The sequence below is a fragment of the Erythrolamprus reginae genome, chromosome 6, assembly GCF_031021105.1.
Source record: "Erythrolamprus reginae isolate rEryReg1 chromosome 6, rEryReg1.hap1, whole genome shotgun sequence".
In the NCBI taxonomy this organism is placed as follows: domain Eukaryota; kingdom Metazoa; phylum Chordata; class Lepidosauria; order Squamata; family Dipsadidae; genus Erythrolamprus; species Erythrolamprus reginae.
The window spans coordinates 58,226,922-58,246,834 of record NC_091955.1 but is presented as its reverse complement, the minus strand read 5'-3'; the positions used below and the strand labels follow the sequence as shown (position 1 = coordinate 58,246,834).

General features: G+C 36.2%; 1 protein-coding gene across 1 annotated transcript in view; it reads left to right on the top strand.

Annotated features, from left to right (window-relative positions):
* Positions 1–19,913, top strand: part of CDK17 (cyclin dependent kinase 17) — an 88,713-nt gene that overhangs the window by 56,301 nt on the left and 12,499 nt on the right. Inside the window, exons 5-9 of the mRNA XM_070755860.1 lie at positions 7,586–7,711; positions 11,996–12,052; positions 13,830–13,944; positions 17,288–17,382; positions 18,068–18,130. Coding sequence (XP_070611961.1) covers positions 7,586–7,711; positions 11,996–12,052; positions 13,830–13,944; positions 17,288–17,382; positions 18,068–18,130 — 456 coding nt within the window. The remainder of the gene's footprint in view (positions 1–7,585; positions 7,712–11,995; positions 12,053–13,829; positions 13,945–17,287; positions 17,383–18,067; positions 18,131–19,913) is intronic.

The following is a 19,913-nucleotide window of genomic DNA, read 5'->3' as shown; positions in this document are numbered from 1 at the left end:
TAAAACATAACATGCCCTAGATAGAATTTCCATCAGTTCTGCCAGTTAGCTACTGGAGATGAAGTAATTCGACACAGCTGAAAAGGAGCAGGTTGAAGAAAGATAGTTTTAATATAACATTACATTTCTTTCTTGTAAATCGGATGTATTCATTCTGATTCCCTTCAGGTATATTAGGGAAACATGGTGAAAGGACATGGGCATAGGGTTCTAGAAGACAAAGGGCTTATTGCATTTCTTATAACTTCCAGCCAGGAAACTAATTTTTCTGGTTAGAACTCATAAAGTGTTAGGAATGGGATAGTCCAGTGATGGCAAACCTATGGCACGGGTGTCACAAGTGGCAGGTGGAGCCATATCTGCTGGCACACGAGCTGTTGCCCTAGCTCAGCTCCAACGTGCATGTGTGTGCCGGCCAGCTGATTTTTGGCTCACACAGAGGCTCTGGGAGAGTGTTTTTGGCTTCCAGAGAGCCTGTGGAGGGATGGGGGGAGGGTGTTTTTACCCTCCCTTGGATCCAGGGAAGCCGCCTCCTAAGGACACTCCCATCTGTCCGTCCATCCATCACCCTGGGGGGGGGGGGAAACTTTTGACCCCCTCAGAGGGTCTGCAACTTGGGCGTCCTCCTCGATCCACAGCTGACTTTAGAACATCATCTTTCAGCTGTGGCAAGGGGGGTGTTTGCCCAGGTTCGCCTGGTGCACCAGTTGCGGCCCTATTTGGACAGGGAGTCTTTACTCACAGTCACTCATGCCCTTATCACCTCAAGATTCAACTACTGCAATGCTCTCTACATGACCTACTTTTAAAGAGTGTCCAGAAACTGCAAATTGTGCAGAACGTAGCCGTGTGAGCAGTCATGGGCTTGCCCAGACATGCACATATCTCCCCAACACTCCGCGGACTGCATTGGCTTCCAATTGGTTTCAGGATGCAATTCAAACTATTGGTTATGATCGATAAAGCCCTACATGGCATCGGGCCAGAATACCTACGGGACCTACTTCTGCTGCACGAATCCCAGTGACTGGTCAGGTCCCACATAGTTGGCCTTCTCCAGGTGCATCAACTAGACAATGTTGGTTGGTGGGATCTAGGGGAAGAGCCTTTTCTATGGGGCCCCGGGCCTCTGGAATCAGCTCCCCCTGGATTTCGTACTGCCCCCACCCTCCTTGCCTTTCTCAAAAGTCTTAAGACTCATTTATGCCGGCAGGCTGCAGCCATTAGATCCTTGCCCCCTGGCCGATGAATGTGTTGAGAGAAAGTTGATCGAATGGGAATGACAGTTTTTAATGGGTTTTGAGTTTTTTAGATTTTTAGATTTAATTAATTGGTTTTAGGATGTGATACATTGTTTTATTATATGTTGTGAGCTGCCCTGAGTCCTCGGAGAGAAGCGGCATAAAGTCCAATAAATAAATAAAATAAGTCTAGATCAATTTCAGCTGATACCATTCTACAGAGGAATTATTGAGTCTGTCATCTGCACTTCTATAACTGTCTGGTTCAATTCTGCAACCCACAAGACAGATACAGACTTCAAAGAATAATTCAGAACCGCAAAAAACCCCAAATATTCGCAACTTGCCTTCCATTGAGGACCTGTATACTGCATGAGTCAAAAAGAGGACTGTGAAAATATTTATTGGCCCCTCGCATCCTGGACACAAATTGTTTCAACTCCTACTCTAAAAATATTAATATAGATTGTTTCCTTTTTTAAAAAAAAAATTAACATACAAACATTTAAACATCATACAAAATGGCATTAAACATTTACAATTTATATATATACAAAATTTATCTTTTACAATTCTATTTGCTATACCTTTTTCTTAATTTCCACCCAGTTGTATATTTTCTCCCACACTCTGTAATAGTCCTTATTTTGTTGGTTTTGTATCTCGTATGTTAATTTGCTAAATTTGGCGCAGTCTAATAATATATAGATTGTTTCCTGATTGCTTATTTGTACCCCATGGCAATCATTAAGTGCTGTACCTCATGTTTCTTGACAAATATATCTTTTATTTTATGTGCACTGAGAAGATATGCACCAAAGACAAATTTCCTTGTGTGTCCAATCACACTTGGCCCATAAAGATTCTATACCATTCCATTCTGCATTCTTAACAAATTTGCTGACATTTAAATGCTTTTATCTGAATAAAGAAAATGGTGAGACTGGACAGAATGCTGCCTACTTTGAATTTAGTACTTGATTTTCTCTCTTTTTTGAATATTTTATCTCAAAATTGTTCTATCACATCCAAATATAAGGATTCTGAAATTTCTGTTGATTTTAAAATTACTGGAAGAACAACATACTCCATGGTACATTGCCACTGAAATTATACGTTGTGACAATCCATGGTTTGCTTTGTTTTGCTTTATGGAAAAAAACACTATTTGGTGGGTTCACATTAAGCCTGAAAGTCCAAGCCATATTATAGCAAAATAGTGTAGCATTTTTCAATGTATATAACCATCAAATAAGTTCATTCCACTCTTTCTATTTATTCTTTCTATATATCTACTTTCTGCTATATAGACTATATTTCTAGAATATGCCATATTGGAGCTTTGCACCATCCAGACTTTGCCCAACAATTGTCAGGAAAGTATATTCCAGAGGTTAGATCTGACCTTTGCTTGGTTCCCCAAAATGTATTTCAACCTTCAGTTAGATGTAGCATAGAACTTTAGCACAGTCCTTTGTTTTATTTATTTTTATTTTATTCATTTTTATTTGTCAAAGATGTACAAGATAGTAGGTGTTGGTATAAACATAAACATTAGCAAAGTAGGTACAGGTAAATTAGGCAATAGGACAGTAGAATAGGGACAGTAGGCACAATGGTGTACTTATGCATGCCTTAAAGGACTTTAGCGCAATCCTTTGTGATCACGAAAGTCTATTGTGGAGCACAAGTAGTCCTTGAGAAATCCTGGTTATAAGCTATTCAACTATTTGAATCACCTTTAGCAACTGTTGGGAAATCATTGGAATTTTAATGTAAATTGTTACATTAAAATACATGGTTTCACTGCTTTGAATCGTATTTTTTCCTAGCACAAATTACTTTTTAAAAATAACTTATTACAAACAGCAGGTAGAAGTGTACCCAGCATTGGGTTCTTCACTCAAGTGATGTCATTTCCTTGTATTGAATTGGCTAGCCATAAAATAATTTTATTTACTGTTTACAGAACACTTGTGAATGAAAGTTGTACTACCATAAGTTAAATAATAAATAACGGCCCAGGAAGTGGGTAAATATGCTTTTAGAATATTTCCTCTCTTTGGACCTCAAAGGTTACTGGGAAATCAAAGTTAGGCTAATTTTTTGGAAATTGAGCCTCAACTGAAAATATGGCAACGTAGGCTTTAGTTTGAAATGTGTAGCTTTGGAAAAACCATCTCTTACTCATGACGCTATCATTTAATGCTGCCTATTAATCTGCACAATGCTCCAAAACTGAGTACAATGGGAAAGCTCTTGACTTCCCCAGATTTCTCTTTTCCTGTTTAAAAGCGGAATTGTGCATGACTGTAAACAAAAGGAGGAAAAAGTACTTAATTTCCTTCATTTATAACAATCTGTATGAATGCCAGTATTTGTGGAAATTACAGTAAAATTTGAAATACTGTTTTAATTGTCAATTTAAGAATCTATATTTAAATTAAATTTCTAATTTAAATATAGATGATTTTCATTGTGGCTTTCTGAATTAAACCTTTTCTTCATTAAAAACGTAAGTGCTGTTTTTTACTGTGATTTTCTTAGAATAACTCAAAAGCTTAACTATGATTTGGTTAAATCAATAACCAAATCAATATGTTTAACATGATTAACTGATATGTTGTCCATATTGAGCTGAGTTTCAGATTACTATAGTTATTAGCTTATATATCAACAATATAGCCTTGGCAAGTAAAATGTGAAAGAACATTAGAAGAAGGGAGGGAAATATTGGCATTCATTCTGTTTCATGTTAAAAATCTAAACTGAAAGTCTTTTATTCCTTTTAACATATACAATAATCAAAGCATAATATCCTTATCCTTAATAACTCCTGACTCAACAATGGATTATTTGCTGGTATTAGAACAGTAATAGAACACCTAGTTGGTGACCACTGAGCTCAGTTACTTTTTAAAGCAATTATAAATAATTTTTAAAAGCCAAAAGATGTCATAAAGTGTCTGTTTTCCTATATAAAATCTGGTGACACTTGGATACAGGTACAAAATAATACAATAGTGTGCACCACTTGAAAAAAATTATACATATGCGCTATAACATATACTGTAGTTTTCATTCATTCAATTAAAATTCTTTGAGGTTTCAAAGCTAATGAATATGTCTGTGTCACAAGACCATTGGAATTGTCCCTGGACTGAAAGATTCAATCAGATATAAAAGTTTGAGGTGAAATAATAAAAAATACTTTAGGAGCAGAACTGCTTGTTTCTACAGAGGAGATCTGAAAATGAAGCAATGAAAATACAGATAAGTTGGAAAATCAAAGATGATAACATATTTCTTCATTCTGATTCTGAATTAGATTTGCTATTAGATCTTCATTCTGTTGTCAATAGAATAGGGTTAGGCTTTTATTTATTCACTTTTAAAATCACATTTTGGATATGAAACTTGTTCTGTCTCTTAAGTATCAGAATTTTTCTCTTTCTAGAAAGTGCCTTATAAACTTGGATTCCCCAATTGATAAAAAAATGTGTTTCAGTTTGCTGGCATTATGCACTGTGCAACAGATAACATGTTTCAAACATGACATTTTTCTGATGTATCCAGTTAATAATTTTAAAAGATTGACTGGAGAGTTAATTAAAATAGGGAAGCTTTCATTTTTTAATTATCATTCCAAAAGTATGTTAGAATCTACAATTACAGCTCTCTAATATTTCAAAATGCTAAATAAAATGCTTTTATGTTCTCTATCTATGGAGTAGTGATTCCACCCCATTTTTGTGGTAACACATTTCTGTTGCAAAATCAGTCTATTCATGCTCTCTGCCCTCTTTGAGGTGTGTTCCATTTTAGATGCATTGGAATTTTGAATGTGTGTAAAGCGCACTCCCTGGAAAAGGCTATCTGATATGACCATAGATGTAAATGGCATAATTTAGGCAATGTGGGTTTGTGTGATCAAACCTCAAGTTGTGCAGCAGATCCCTAGGAAGGGAGAAAGCCATATGAAATTCAAAGGAGCAAAACAGTTTCTGACATGCAAAGTGATAGCACTCTACCACGTCATATAGAAATATAAAGAAGTTGAGTACAGTGTTCCCTCGATTTTCACGGGTTCGAACTTCACGAAAAGTCTATACCACGGTTTTTCAAAAATATTAATTTAAAAATACTTCGCGGGTTTTCCCCCTATACCACGGTTTTTCCTGCCCAATGACATCATGTGTCATTGCCAAACTTTTGTCTGCCTTTAATAAATATTTTTTTAATAAACTTTAATAAATAAACATGGTGAGTAATAATCTAAATGGTTTCTAAGGGAATGGGAAATTGCAATTTAGGGGTTTAAAGTGTTAAGGGAAGCCAAAAATAGTGTATTTACTTCCGCATCTCTACTTCGCGGAAATTCGACTTTTGCGGGCGGTCTCAGAACGCATCCCCTGCGAAAATCGAGGGAACACTGTATATTTATTTGAAAGCTTCACTCCACAGAGATTTCTCCCCCTTTAACACCATTCTGTCCCCTGAGATCCATTGTAAAACTCCTTTTTGCAGTGCTTAGTGTTAGCATCCCAACCCACAGATCCTTATGCATAAAGCATTGGCCCAATATACAATTCTTCATAAAAATGACCCACTGCATAGTCTTTCTGAGTTAAAAATACAGGCAAATGTAATGCTTAAATGATTGTATCGTGAAGTAGCAGTGAGGCCTACAAATATTATTGGGTGTTCCATCTTCCTTAGTAGTAATGTCTGCATTAAGGCGTAAGCAGCTTTGTCAAGATGATTAATTATCATCATGAGCAATAGAGAAAAGCCCATTTGAAGAAGGTCAGCATAACATCATCATCTTTGAAAGGTTCTGAAAATTTGAAAGACCAACAAAGACACAAACCATTGTCATGTAAATAGGATGAGATAGCTGTTTTTGCAATGCAAGACTCCTCCCCAACTCATTTATTACCTATATTTCATAAGGACATTGAATAACACAGGATGATTGAAATGTTGTAGTAATTACCCAGTCTTTCTTTGCAGTAGAATAACCTATTTTGTACAAGGAAAGTATTATTCATTTCCATTAGCTGACTGTGTTCCTGTCATGCCTTGATCATAATGATATAATAAACCAGGAAATGATTTACCATGATTCATATTTCAACATTGACTTACATTTACTTTCAGAACTTAACAGTTTTTACATTTTAAATTATTTTTTATTTGAGCAGTTTTATTTGAATATAATTAACTTTTTATTATTAATGTAAATATTTTCATCTCATAAAAAGATGAATAAAATCATAACCGGAGTTGGTTAAATTCAGGAATGTTAAAGAAAGAAACTGAAGACTTAATTTTTGTGGCTCAAGAAATAAGCTTTGCCAAGTAATTCCATGAAGGCAAAAACTTAACATGTAGCAAACAACAGCAAATATTGCCTTTGTAATAAAAAGGATGAAACAATTGACCACTTGATGAGTGGCTGCAGAAAAAATTCACAAATTGCAGCATTGTGATCAAGTCGCCAGAAATACAGTATTCATCAAAGATTTTGCCAGAGTTTGGATTTGAATACAACCACTAAACTACTGGGACTGTCAAGTTGAGATATTTTGGAAAATAAGCAGGCTAAGGTCATATGGGACTTTAAGATCCAAACATACAGGCATGTTGTTCACAACATACCTCATATAACAATTATTGAAAAGAAGAAAGTCTGGTACATTGAAATTGCTATGCTAGGTGACGCTAGCATTGAGAGAAGGATTGTGCCAAAAGAAAGAAGATAGTGCCAATAGTAATAGAATGCCTTGGGTACAACCCCGAAATAACTTGAGCATCACTTAAACACTACCGGCACTTGCGAAATCACCATCAGATCAGTCAGATGTAAAAAGCACTGATACCAGGATCATCCTGCAATGATACCTTAAGATAATCAAGAAATAACATATGTGTATCCCGGGTCCAAATGTTTAAATTTTTATGAAGCACTCTGAATTTCACTACATGTGAAGGATATTAAGATAGCTTTGTCACATTTAGTCTGGAAAAATTGGGGCAACCATTAAATAGCAGCACATAGAAAGTGTAAATCAGATATTGGCAAAATTAAAGAAAACTCTTATTTCCATTAAAGAAAGTAACATTCTCTTTTGCTATTTTGAAAAGTAAAGATTAACAACTTCAGATGGAACATTGCAATTGTGTCTTTAAATAAAAACAGCCTGTTTGCTTCATTTATGTGTTCTTATTAATCAGTAAGATTATGCCTACATCACTGAGTAAATATTGACATTTTTATTTTCTATGGAAACAATTTTTTAAAATATGTATGTCCTCTTACTAGTGTTGGTTTACTTCTCCAGGACTTGAATAAACGCTTATCACTACCTGCAGACATTAGGATACCTGATGGATATCTTGAAAAGTTGCAAATAAATAGTCCGCCATTTGATCAGCCAATGAGTCGACGATCTCGTAGAGCATCTTTGGTAAGCTCTTTTACCTGCTGAAGATAGCTTGACTATATCCTTCACACAGTGGTACCTCTACTTAAGAACTTAATTCGTTCCGTGCCCAGGTTCTTAAGTAGAAAAGTTTGTAAGTAGAAGCAATTTTCCCATAGGAATCAATGTAAAGGCAAATAATGTGTGCAAACCCATTAGGAAAGTGGGTGGGAGGAGGAGGAGGAAGAAGAGGAGGAGGACAGACACTTCCGAAGGAAGAAGGTGAGGTGAAGGGAATCAAAAAAATCCAAAACTTTAAGGCTTAAAAAAAAAAGAAGGACTCTAGGTGGCGAGGAGGAGCACGCGCCTCCCATAAACCTGGTGCGAGGCTGCCTCCCATACACTGTGCCAGAGAGAGAAACCCAGGGAGAATGGCAGGAAACTGGCCGGGCTTTTGTGCGGCTCTCATTTCTTGGGAAATTTTTCCGGGCTTGGGTTCTTAAGTAGAAAATGGGTTTTAAGAAGAGGCGAAAAAGTCTTGAACACCTGGTTCTTATCTAGAAAAGTTCTTAAGTAGAGGCGTTCTTAAGTAGAGGTACCACTGTACTTTTATTGCAGCACAGAAGTTCAGATACGTTACAGCAAAAAAAAAAGATGTCTTAGAGTACTTGCAGCTGTACTGTGATATAATCATTTAATTAAATATTGTATTAATATTTTCTTAAATAAGTCTCAGTGTCTGGATGCGCCTATAACATTAAGCTTTAATTCATGACTTGAAAACTATAGCAATTTGGACCACAGTATTTGTTGCTAAGAGATGTCATAAAGCATATGAACACATTACTTAGCAACAGTAACAACACTTACATACCGCTCCATAGTGCTATATAGTACTCTCTAAGCAATTTACAAAAGCCAGCACATTGCCCTCAACAATTTTACTGACTTCAGAAGGATGGAAGGCTGAGTCAACCTTGAACCAGAACTCCTGGCTGTGAGTAGAGTTAGCCTGCAATACTGCATTCAAATCACTGTGCCACATGGCTCCAGAAATGGCAACCCTGCAGTTCTGGTTGTCATCGTAACCCAAGATTCTGTGGTTCATTAAGCTGGAAGAGATAGAAGTCCAAGGCAAGCAGGACGGCGGTGAGAGCAACAAGCAGACGAAGGTTGTGCAATGTTCTGGAGTACAGGTGCCATTGGGAGGCAGGGATAACCGTGAAAAATGCTAAAGAGCACAGATGCTCCAAAGGGAGTGAAGAGAATTGCATTCAGGTGCTACAGAGCGTGGGTGGGCAAGAAAGCAGCAACAGTAACTTCCAACTATCTGCTGGCTTCTCCATTCATTTTGCTTGTGGGAAGCTGGCAGCAAATATCAGAAATCGCAATCACGTGACTTTGTCTTGCTACAGTATTGTAATCACAAGCCAGACACCAAATGCTCGGATTCATCCCTAGATCAATCATATGATCCCGAGATGCTGTGACAGCTGGAACTCTTGAGTACTGCTCATAAATCCCTCTTATTCAGTTCCATCATATCTTTAAATGGTCTCTGAATGAGCATTCATAATCCATGGGCTATTTGTAGGTTTTAGCATTGTGAGTAAAGGTAAAATACTCTCTATTTAAATAAATTGGGGGGGGGGGAGTTTTTATAGATTGTGAAATTCTCCAATTCATTATGAATTATACAGACAAATTGGTTTTAAACATTATTTAGTATTGATATTCAACCTGATCCCTTGGGTCTTCCAAAGATTTACCCATCACCCCAGGGCTTTGTTCTAAAGAGCCATTATTAAATTATCTAATTAACAGCTTGTTCAGTTTCAAAGGGAAAGAAGTACCTTCAAATATGTATCTTTTCCAAGGATCAGACTGCAGTTGTGGAGGGCAGTCTCAATGACCTTTCCCAAGTCAAGCATGAACACAATTATACAAAGAGATGTGTGTGTGTGTTTTTATCTCTGTTTACTAAATGAAACTTGCAAACCCACCCACTTGCATTATAGAAACAAGTCACTTCCTGGACTTCAGCAGGTTTGGCTTAACCAGAGTTCCAATTCAAAGTGGCATATAGGAGAGGAGTCCAGAGGAGTCCAAAGGTCAGAGCTTGTAGCATAATTGTCAGCCAATCAATGTTCAAAATCAGAGTTGCAGGGTTCACGAGTCAAGGCATATTGAGTGAGCATTAACAGGCAGTTGTACTCAATGGAGAGTTTGTGCTTGCTACTCTGTATTAATAGAAAAAGTCCTGGTGTTATCTCATTTAATAGGATGGGATTCCTTCCACTTTGAGCAGTCTTACAGAGTGCCTTTGTGCTTCTCTTTGCAGCCTTCTGGGCAATTGCTTCAGAAGGGGCAGTAATTTCACACCTTCATCTTCAAAGAATGATAGTAGTTGTATCTGCCAATTACTGCCTATCCAACCTCCTCTGCCTACTCAGGGAGCAGTCTGTCTGTTGGTGCTGGAGTTGGTTGCCTGTTGTCTGTCAGTCTTTCTGGATGTGATTCTGGTTCTTCATCAGTCTCCTCCTCCGTCAAATCAGAGCCATCCATGACACTGTCTACACTGAGGAGTTCCTCACTCCTTGAAGACAAACTCTGATATATAAATGTTTTTCAAGTAAAGCATCTTTTCTCTTTCAAATCTGAAGTGCTACAATACAGCCTTCCTTTACTAAATATATGTTTCTCCAGCCCAAGAGCAATACATTCCGTAAATGGTATGAACATAATTGGGCACTGAATCATGATCGTTGAATAAAGCATAGTTAAATGAAACACCATATGACAGCTTCACTCAACGACCACAATCCATTCTCTGCCATAAAAGGGTTGCCTTCTAAATGCATAGAGAACCTTTTATTGGTTTAGAATGCAGTGGCACAAGTAGTTTTGAGTGCCTCGCAGTTAACTAACACCACTGATGCACTGGATTCCGGTTTTTTTCCAGGTATAATTCAAGATACTGGTTATCACTTTTAACATCTGTAGTATTTTTTAAAACTTTGAAATAAGTCCCACTGGGTTCAGTGCAATTTATTTTCCTAATAAAACGTCAGGAGAACAGCCTCCTTTGTTCTGATTATACAGGCTAATTTCAATTTTTTTGGGAAAATTTTTTAATCTTAAAAAACTACCATAGCAACAACGGGAAACTGCCATGCTGCTACAATGCATACATTAAAGTACAAATGTTTCTTCCAAGAGTGCCTCTTGCTCCAATGTAATTCTCAAAGACATTCTGGGTAAATTCAAAAAACTTTTCTATAGAAGTTACTTCTGCCTAGAAATTAGGAGAACAGTGGTGGAGAGCATCCCAAGTCACTTGAAGGAATATCTGAGAACAAGTTCATTCATTTGTGTTCTGATAAATGGAGATGTTATCATTCACGAAGCTCCCCATGTAAATTATATTGCAAATAGGCAGAATTAGCCATTTAGTGAATATACCTAAGCTAAGTTCTCAGAATTTTAAATATACCCACAAATTGGCAATATTTGTTCACTACTGCCCTACTTAGTTTCCATATCTAATTAGTATGGAACACAATAAGAGAAATGTACTATGACTTTTCAAAGGTTTAATTTGTTCATTCATTAATTCAAATTTTATTTGACTATATTTCTGGCGTACAAGTAGTAAATAGAAAAGCTTAAACAAAAAAGTAAATAAGTAATGAAAGCCAATATAAACAAAACATATTCCTCTGATAGCTTCCCTATCAACTAGGGCTCTTTGTTAAGTTTAGCTGTTTATGGAATGCAAAAGAGATTGAGTCCATTCTCAACAGGTAATAATCAAACTGAAGCATGCTCAGTCCTTGAAAATGAGAAGATGGATAAACATATATCCATACTAAGATACAATACAGGAAATAGTATAAGGGCAGACTAGATAGACCATGAGGTCTTTTTCTGCCGTCAATCTTCTATGTTTCTATTATTTTTAATACACTGTCTATGCCTCCTATTTTTTGCAGATTAATAGTTTGTTAATCTTATGTAAACAATAATGATATACCCTGATAGAGATAGTAATAACATTTTAAACAGCACACATTATTCTATTACAAAGCTCTATGATGAATAGAGACTGACATGGGCAAAGGAAACAATACTACTAAAGATTTAGTGCAAGCAAAGTCCATGTATCTAAGTGATTTTTTAAACTCTTATCTATTCAAATGTTATGAATATGGCTCAGGATCACTTTAGATGTGCTTAGGAATATAATGTAATGTTACACATTCTTCAAGAAGACAATCTGATCTTTGTATGAATTATATTTATTGTATTTTTTCCTTGTTTTTATTACAGTCTGAAATTGGATTTGGAAAAATGGAAACATATGTTAAATTGGAAAAGCTTGGTGAGGTATGTCTGCTTTTTTAAACTATCAATAAATAAAATTAGCATAAATTATGTTTTAAAAGGCAATAAAGAGCACAATGACTTGTCCAAGCTCAAAATAAGAGATAGCCTACGAAAAGATATTGACAAAATTGAACAGGTCCAAAGACGGGCTACAAGAATGGTGGAAGGTCTTAAGCATAAAACGTATCAGGAAAGACTTATTAAACTCAATCTGTATAGTCTGGAGGACAGAAGGAAAAAAGGGGATATGATCGAAACATTTAAATATGTTAAAGGGTTAAATAAGGTTCAGGAGGGAAGTGTTTTTAATAGGAAAGTGAACACAAGAACAAGGGGACACAATCTGAAGTTGGTTGGGGGAAAGATCAAAAGCAACATGAGAAAATTATTTATTATTATTATTTTATTTATTTATTTAGATTTGTATGCCGCCCCTCTCCGCAATATTATTTTACTGAAAGAGTAGTATATCCTTGGTACAAACTTCCAGTAGACGTGGTTGGTAAATCCACAGTAACTGAATTTAAACATGCCTGGGATAAACATATATCCATGCTAGGATAAAATACAGGAAATAGTATAAGGGCAGACTAGATGGACCATGAGGTCTTTTTCTGCCGCCAGTCTTCTATGTTTCATCAAATCTTCTGACTGCTAGTTGATGTTCATAGATGTCAATCTTCTGCCTGTTTGTCCTACGTAGTGCTTGTTGCAGTTTTTACATTGTATGTGGTGGATGACTCCTGTTTACAACTGGAAACAATACCACAATCTAGAAACTGTCAAAGAGTCAGCAGTAAACAGCCCAACCAAAGAATCCCTAAGACCACCCCCACAAACACTGACAGACAAGCCACCAGAATATAAACTGACAGCAAACCACACTCTTTACTAGCACATGTTACCTAGTCTGGGTAATGAAACATCTGCAAGAAAACAAGCAAACTCAGATAAGACCAAGGACTCTTCATTTCAACTCTGAGCTACAAATATTCTCCTTTATTGATACATTCTTTTCCAAACTTTTATGCTGCATTGCTGTTGTTCTGCTCCAAGTGAATTTGAATTTGTTTCAAAAGTAAATCAATACAAACGTTTTATTGTTTACTCTTAGGTAGCTCCATAAATGTCATAAGCTGTTCTTTGTTTGCAGAAGGGCAAAATGTGCAAAATATATTGTTCTGGAAACATTACCTTCAGTTGCTCTTCTAGAATAATACCACTCCCTCTGTTTCATGGGAATCCAATGGGTTTCCAAAATGTAATCCTTCAAATGGTATTACAGACGTAGGCCAGTTCTAAAGCAATCCTGTTTGAACTATCATGTCCAGTACAGCATAAACATGTTCCAGATTATTAATTAACTTCCGGTAAATTGCTGAACCACCTTTGGAATGGATAGATTGGCATGGTCCAGAGGAGAAACAAAATGTTCCAGAGTTATCACAACATTTGCTTCTGAGAACCACAGAGTTTCCACATACTTATGGTAGTACAAAGTACTATGCTAGGTGGATTAATAATATGAAATGGATAGACACCCTTCCCTATTTTGTGATAAGGCCCTAAATTGTTTTGCAGTGGTGAAACTATTGGGAGTGTTATGAATCAGGCATAAATGACTGCTTTCAATGATCCTTAAGTTTGGGTTCTTTCAACCAATATATAGTAATTAGCATGTATCTGATTCTGAGCTAATAAAGTTCTAATTAGTTTTTTCCCTTTAATGCAGAATTTGTAAATCAGATTTCATGTACATTCTTCACTTGCTATTCAGGGTACATATGCAACAGTATATAAAGGAAGAAGTAAGCTGACTGAAAATCTAGTAGCTTTAAAAGAAATCAGATTAGAGCATGAAGAGGGTGCACCATGCACAGCTATTAGAGAAGGTAAGTAACACTTTTTTAATTTAGACGAAAACATGAGCAGAAATTACAATTGCATAATTATACCTAATGTGAAAAAACAGGTTTAATAGGCCTGATATATGTGGTTTCTAGTTCAGAAACACCAGAGTAGAAGTGCCTTATGCATTTTTGTGCTTCTCAACAGAGCTAAACAAATTTGGGCATAGGGGAAACATAAGCTTATAACTCCTCCCTTCCTTCCATTTCTATGCTTGCTCATCTCATTCAATGACTCTAGGCCAGTGATTTTCAACCTTTTTGGAGCCGCGGCACATTTTTTACATTTACAGAATCCTGGGGCACACCACCAACCAAAATGACACTCTAACATAGCACATATTATATATATAGTTAATAATATAGTTTCTAAATGTATTCATAGTCACTCGCCGCGGCCACACAATGACAAGTGCGCGGCAGCCCGAGCGGGGACCTTCCTGGGCGTGGATGAGAGGCGGCCTGCTATTGGTTCATTGCTAGTGGTCGGGATGAATCCTAGAAAGTGATTGGTCAGTGAGCGTTCCCTGTGCCTCCACTCTTCCTGTCGCTGATAGCTGGAGGGATTGTGAAGGGAATGTTTATGTTTGGATGGAGGCGGCTGACTGCGGGGCAGATAAATGGCCTCCGCGGGCCATATCTGGCATGTAGGCCGTAGTTTGGGGACCCATATTTAATTTCCTCATGGCACACCTGACCATGTCTCACGACACACTGGTTGAAAAACACTGCTCTAGGCAGCTTACAATTCAGACAATATATTATGGTTAAAAATTTGAAACACATTTTAAAAAAGTAAAACCAACAAGAAAACATTAAAAGCATCCAATTCAACAGAAACAAAAGCAAGATATTTGGCCATAGCAATATATCTAGGAAATAGGACAATTAACTTATTCTTTACCTAGGCTTTGGAATTTTTGCTATTGTTTTATGCCCTAGTATCAGAAAAATAAGCACTGATTATTTTTGCCAATTTAAAATAAGCTTCTTATTTCTTCAACATATAATCAAAGCAAAATACTTTAGAATTAAACAAAAAAGGAAAAAGAATATATTGAATTGTAAGATTTAAAGTAACCGAATGAAGTGTCTCTAATCAAATTTAAGATTAAACTACATTCTTATTCAACTCTTTTGATGGAGGAAATATCTTAGTTATCTTATGTTCTATAATATTGTCTTATATTTAAAATAGGCATAAAGTTTGAACAATAACGCAGAAATGTAAGGTTCTTTATGGAAAATGCTATAGTTTTATTGCTTACTTGAAGAATAGAACTGTAAAATATTTTGAAGTAAGATGTTAAGATTCCAGAAATAATATTTCATCAATAGTGGGCCATTCCAAATTCATTGCAATTGGATTTAAATTAGCAATAGCTATGGGGGAGGGGGCACAGGAGACCAGTTTCATGAAAGCAAAGACAGTATGTGTTCTGTCCCCTTTTTATATATCACAGGTGTCAAACTCGATCAGGTCACATGACATATCATGACATTTTTCGCCTTTGTGGAGCTGGGGTGGGCGTGGCCTGCACGTGACACATCTGGCCCATGGGCCACCAGTTTTATACTCCAGTTGCAGAAGGGATGGACCTGACAAAAGCAGTGAAATCCTGCTGATGCCACTGATTTCAGTCTCATAGAGTCAGCACAAAGCTCATTTCATTTCTCAATATATCTTAAACAAAATGGTTACCTGCACACAATTTATTCCATAAATTTTATTTCCTTTTTTTCATCATCAAGATAACTTTCTGCTTTTTATGTGTGTTTTTGATCAACTCAGGGCATGTAACTAGACCTAAGCTATTTTGATGATGATCAGACTTCTGATGGATAAGCTTTGACCACAAAAGAATACAAATTCTGTGTATTTGCACTGAAAAGATTAAATCAATTTAGGCCAAATTGTTAATTGCAGCTGTGGTTGATTTCAGTTGATTTTTTTTTCCTGGATGTTTCTAAACCAAACTACAAAGCAGTGTGTGTGCTTCAAAACTGTGCTTTAGACCAGGGGTGGAAATAGCAAAGAACCGGCCGGTGGTGTCTCTGCCAATGAAAATGTACCTTGGGAGGTCTGCATGTGCCCCCCCCCCATTTCATTTTTGCTGGCAGAGGACTAGCAAAACAAATTAAAAGGAAAACAAAACAAAAGGAGAAATGTTACCTCTTTTGCCTTTGAACACACAAGAAGGAACAGGAAAGGGAAAGAGGAAAGACAAAGAAAAAGATGTAAAGAGAGCAAAGAAGGAAAAATAAGGTTAGAGGGGAAGGAAGAAGAATGAAGAGGGAAGGAAAGGAAGGGAAGAAGGAAGGAAGGAAGGAAGGAAGGAAGGAAGGAAGGAAGGAAGGAAGGAAGGAAGGAAGGAAGGAAGGAAGGAGATTATAATGAGAGTGAGGGAAGATCTGAGGGAAGTCAGCACTTGGCCATCACAGGTGCCCCCTACACAGGTGACATCGAGATGGCCCTGCCTACCCTCGCTACACCCACCTGGCCACGCCTACCCCAGCCACGCTCATCTCGGTACTCCGAGGTCAAACACAACCCTGATGTGATCTTCAATGAAATTGAGTTGGATACACTTGCTTTAGACCTAGCATAAGAAGAGTATCTCTCTGCTATTAATTAAAGCAGCTGCATCCTTCTACAAATTTCACCCAAACTGGAGAAAGATCCTCTTGCTTTAATAATGATTAGGGAAATAGTTTTTAAAGCAACAGCATATTTCCTAAAGTGTACAAAACACTGTTTTAATGAATAGCATTAAGCTGCTGTGCTCATACGAAGTCTGCAGCACGTCTTCCTAATTACTTTTGAAGAATTATCAAATTAATGGAAAATAATTAAATCAGTACTACACATTTGCCACCCAATAATACAGGTAGTCCTCAACTTATAACCTTTCATTTAGTGACCATTGGAAGTTACAATGGCACTGAAAAAAATGACTGGTGATCATTTCTTTTCAAATTTACAGTCGTTGCAACATTCCTGTGATCACATAATCAAAGATTAGACACAGTAACCATGTAGCATGTATTTATCACTATTGCAGTGTCCCAGGATCATGTGATCACATGACAAGTCAAGTCAATGAGGAAGCCAGATTCACTTAACCACCCTGTTACTAATGTAACAACAGCAGTGATTCATTTAACAACTATGGCAACAAAGGTTGTAAAATGGGGCAAAACTCACTTAACAACTGTCATGCAAATGTTGGGCTCAATTGTGGTTGTAAGTTGAGGATTACCTGTAAAAGTACAATTTAGTTCACTCATTTCTGTATTTGACATTTATTCTATTCTTTTTTTCCCCCAGTGTCATTGCTAAAAGATCTAAAACATGCAAATATTGTTACGTTACATGATATCGTCCATACAGACAAATCATTAACCCTTGTATTTGAGTATCTGGTAAGTTTCTTAAAAATTCTACCACGTGTTTAACTTAATCATCTAAAGCTGTAGAAATAGAAATATGATAAGAAGCAAAATAATAATGGTAATACTTACCCGGGAGGGTAATTTTTATAGTCTTTTGATGCCATAATTTTAATTGTTTTCTAGGAACTCATAGAGGTACCAGCAAAAATGTTTTTCACTAGCTGACTAGTATAAGATACGCAGTATCTCTTTAGGTCTTCTTCGATTTTTTTAAAAAAAATCCACTTAATTATGTTCAATGTGAGCAAAATGTTCAGACCATAAATATACATGGATATGTTTTTTGAGTTCTATTGCTTAAGGCAAAAATGTTTTTTTTTCTCAAATACTGATTAAAATTCGAAATAGGTCTGTCAGCTGAAACCTTTTGGTAGTTAATCCTCCATCTCTGCTAATGAAACAATATTGCTGTACTAATTTCTTAATCTTGACCAGCATTGTAACTACTTTGGTAACCCTTTTAAACAAGCTAATTTAGAATTTTAAAGAAATAAACACTTTAAGGCTAGCTTTTAACATATGTCTAATATAGGTTACTTCCATTTGTCCTGAATTAGGGGTAGAATATACACCAAAACAAATAATTAACAATAAATAATAAAATACCTTTTTAATCTTTATTTTTATTTATCGTATCTTATTTTTATTTTGTCAGGACAAAGACTTAAAGCAATATATGGATGACTGTGGGAACATTATGAGTGTGCATAATGTAAAGGTGAGTCCTCATCTCTAATTTTCAATTTGACTTGAAATGTTATCCAGATTCGTACAAATGCTATCCATGTACATACATTTTTCTAAAAAAAATTATTTGGAAAGTGAATTTCATTATTAAAATGTATTTAAGCATTGACTACCAGAACCTGATTCATTGCAATAAATATAGAAGGAATTTGATTTTATAAATTGATTCTTGCCTTCCAATACACAATTTTTATATTGTTACACTTTCTTTCAAGTAAGAGTAATGTGCTCAATAAACAACAGCTGACAGAATAAATGTGGTTGACAGCATAATGTACTAGAACATCATGAGATTTGGCTTACACAACAATCCAACTGTTCTTGTCTCCAACTCTAACCCTGTAGGTTCTTTTTTTGATGTGGATGGGGGGCAGGGTTTGGGTGGGGAAAATATAGTAACTTTTCTTTGAAATTCTGTTGATTTATATCAGATAGAGATATTAATAGATTCCAAATGTAAATATTTAACTTTCTGGTATGGGTAGATTTATCCAGACATAGAAGAGGCAACAAACATCTTTTAAAAATCCTCTATTAAAGGAAAATAAAATACCATTCCTAGAGTAAATTTCAAGAGCAATGTGGCAGGATAACTACCGGTACTAAGTTTTTATAACTACAGTATATATATATATTGAAAGATAAATAGACGAGAAAACCCTATTCTGTGACAAATGCTGACTGTAAATCTGTAGGTCAGCGGTTCAAATCTCATCACCAGCTCAAGGTTGACTTAGCCTTCCATGCTTCCGAGGTGGGTAAAATGAGGACCCGGATTGTGGGGGCAGTATGCTGGCTCTGTTAAAAAAGTGCTATTGCTAACATGTTGTAAGCTGCCCTAAGTCTAAGGAGAAGGGCGGCATAAAAAACGGAATAAAATAAGTAAGTAAGTAAGTAAGTAAGTAAGTAAATAAAGAAATAAATAAATGCAACTCTTAAGTATTCCTAGTATATCAAGCCATCATTTTGGAAGCTTTTAACATTAAGGATAAATTGGCAGGCTCTGCAAAACCTCTTTAATACTCTCAGTTGATTCCCTTCCTCTGTTCAGTGTGGCAGGTATTTATATGGTATTTTCAATTATGAAAAAGAACAGGAAATAGATGATGAAAAAGACTTCCCTATGCCTGAAGTTCTAGAGAACTATCAGAGTAGACAGTATTAGCTGAGTGGACAAGCAGGCTGCATTTAGATTTCTGTGTTTAGAATAGAAATAAAAAATCTCGTATGTTATCATTGAGTTCCCTGGGTTGCTAGAAAATGGTTATAGGAAAATGGGATAGTAATATTCTGCTTTTTCATAGTACTTATTCACATAAGTAAAATGAACTATCTTGGGGCTAGTGTGAATCTGCAATTATTACATGACCGCATACATTTTCTCTTGAATGACACTGAGTGCTAATGTAATCATTAGTATATTGGATGTGGAGCAAAAGCCTAAACTCATTGAATCATGAGAGAGAGAGAGAAAGAAAGAAAGAAAGAGAGAGAGAGATGTTATTTAAGCCTCTGTTACCATATATAATCTAGCAGGACAATTATTACCTGAGAGTAGAACATTTGAGTTTATGCATGCGAAATTATTCAAAACCATGCTCAGTACTGCGATTTCTTAATGTACCCCTGGGTGAATCACTCCTGTATCTCTTGCTATATTTCACCTTCAACACAAATAGTGGAAATAGGAGGAAATGCACTTTACTATGCATCTTGGATCAAAGGCAAGAATAAAACAAGGCCAATCAAATGTA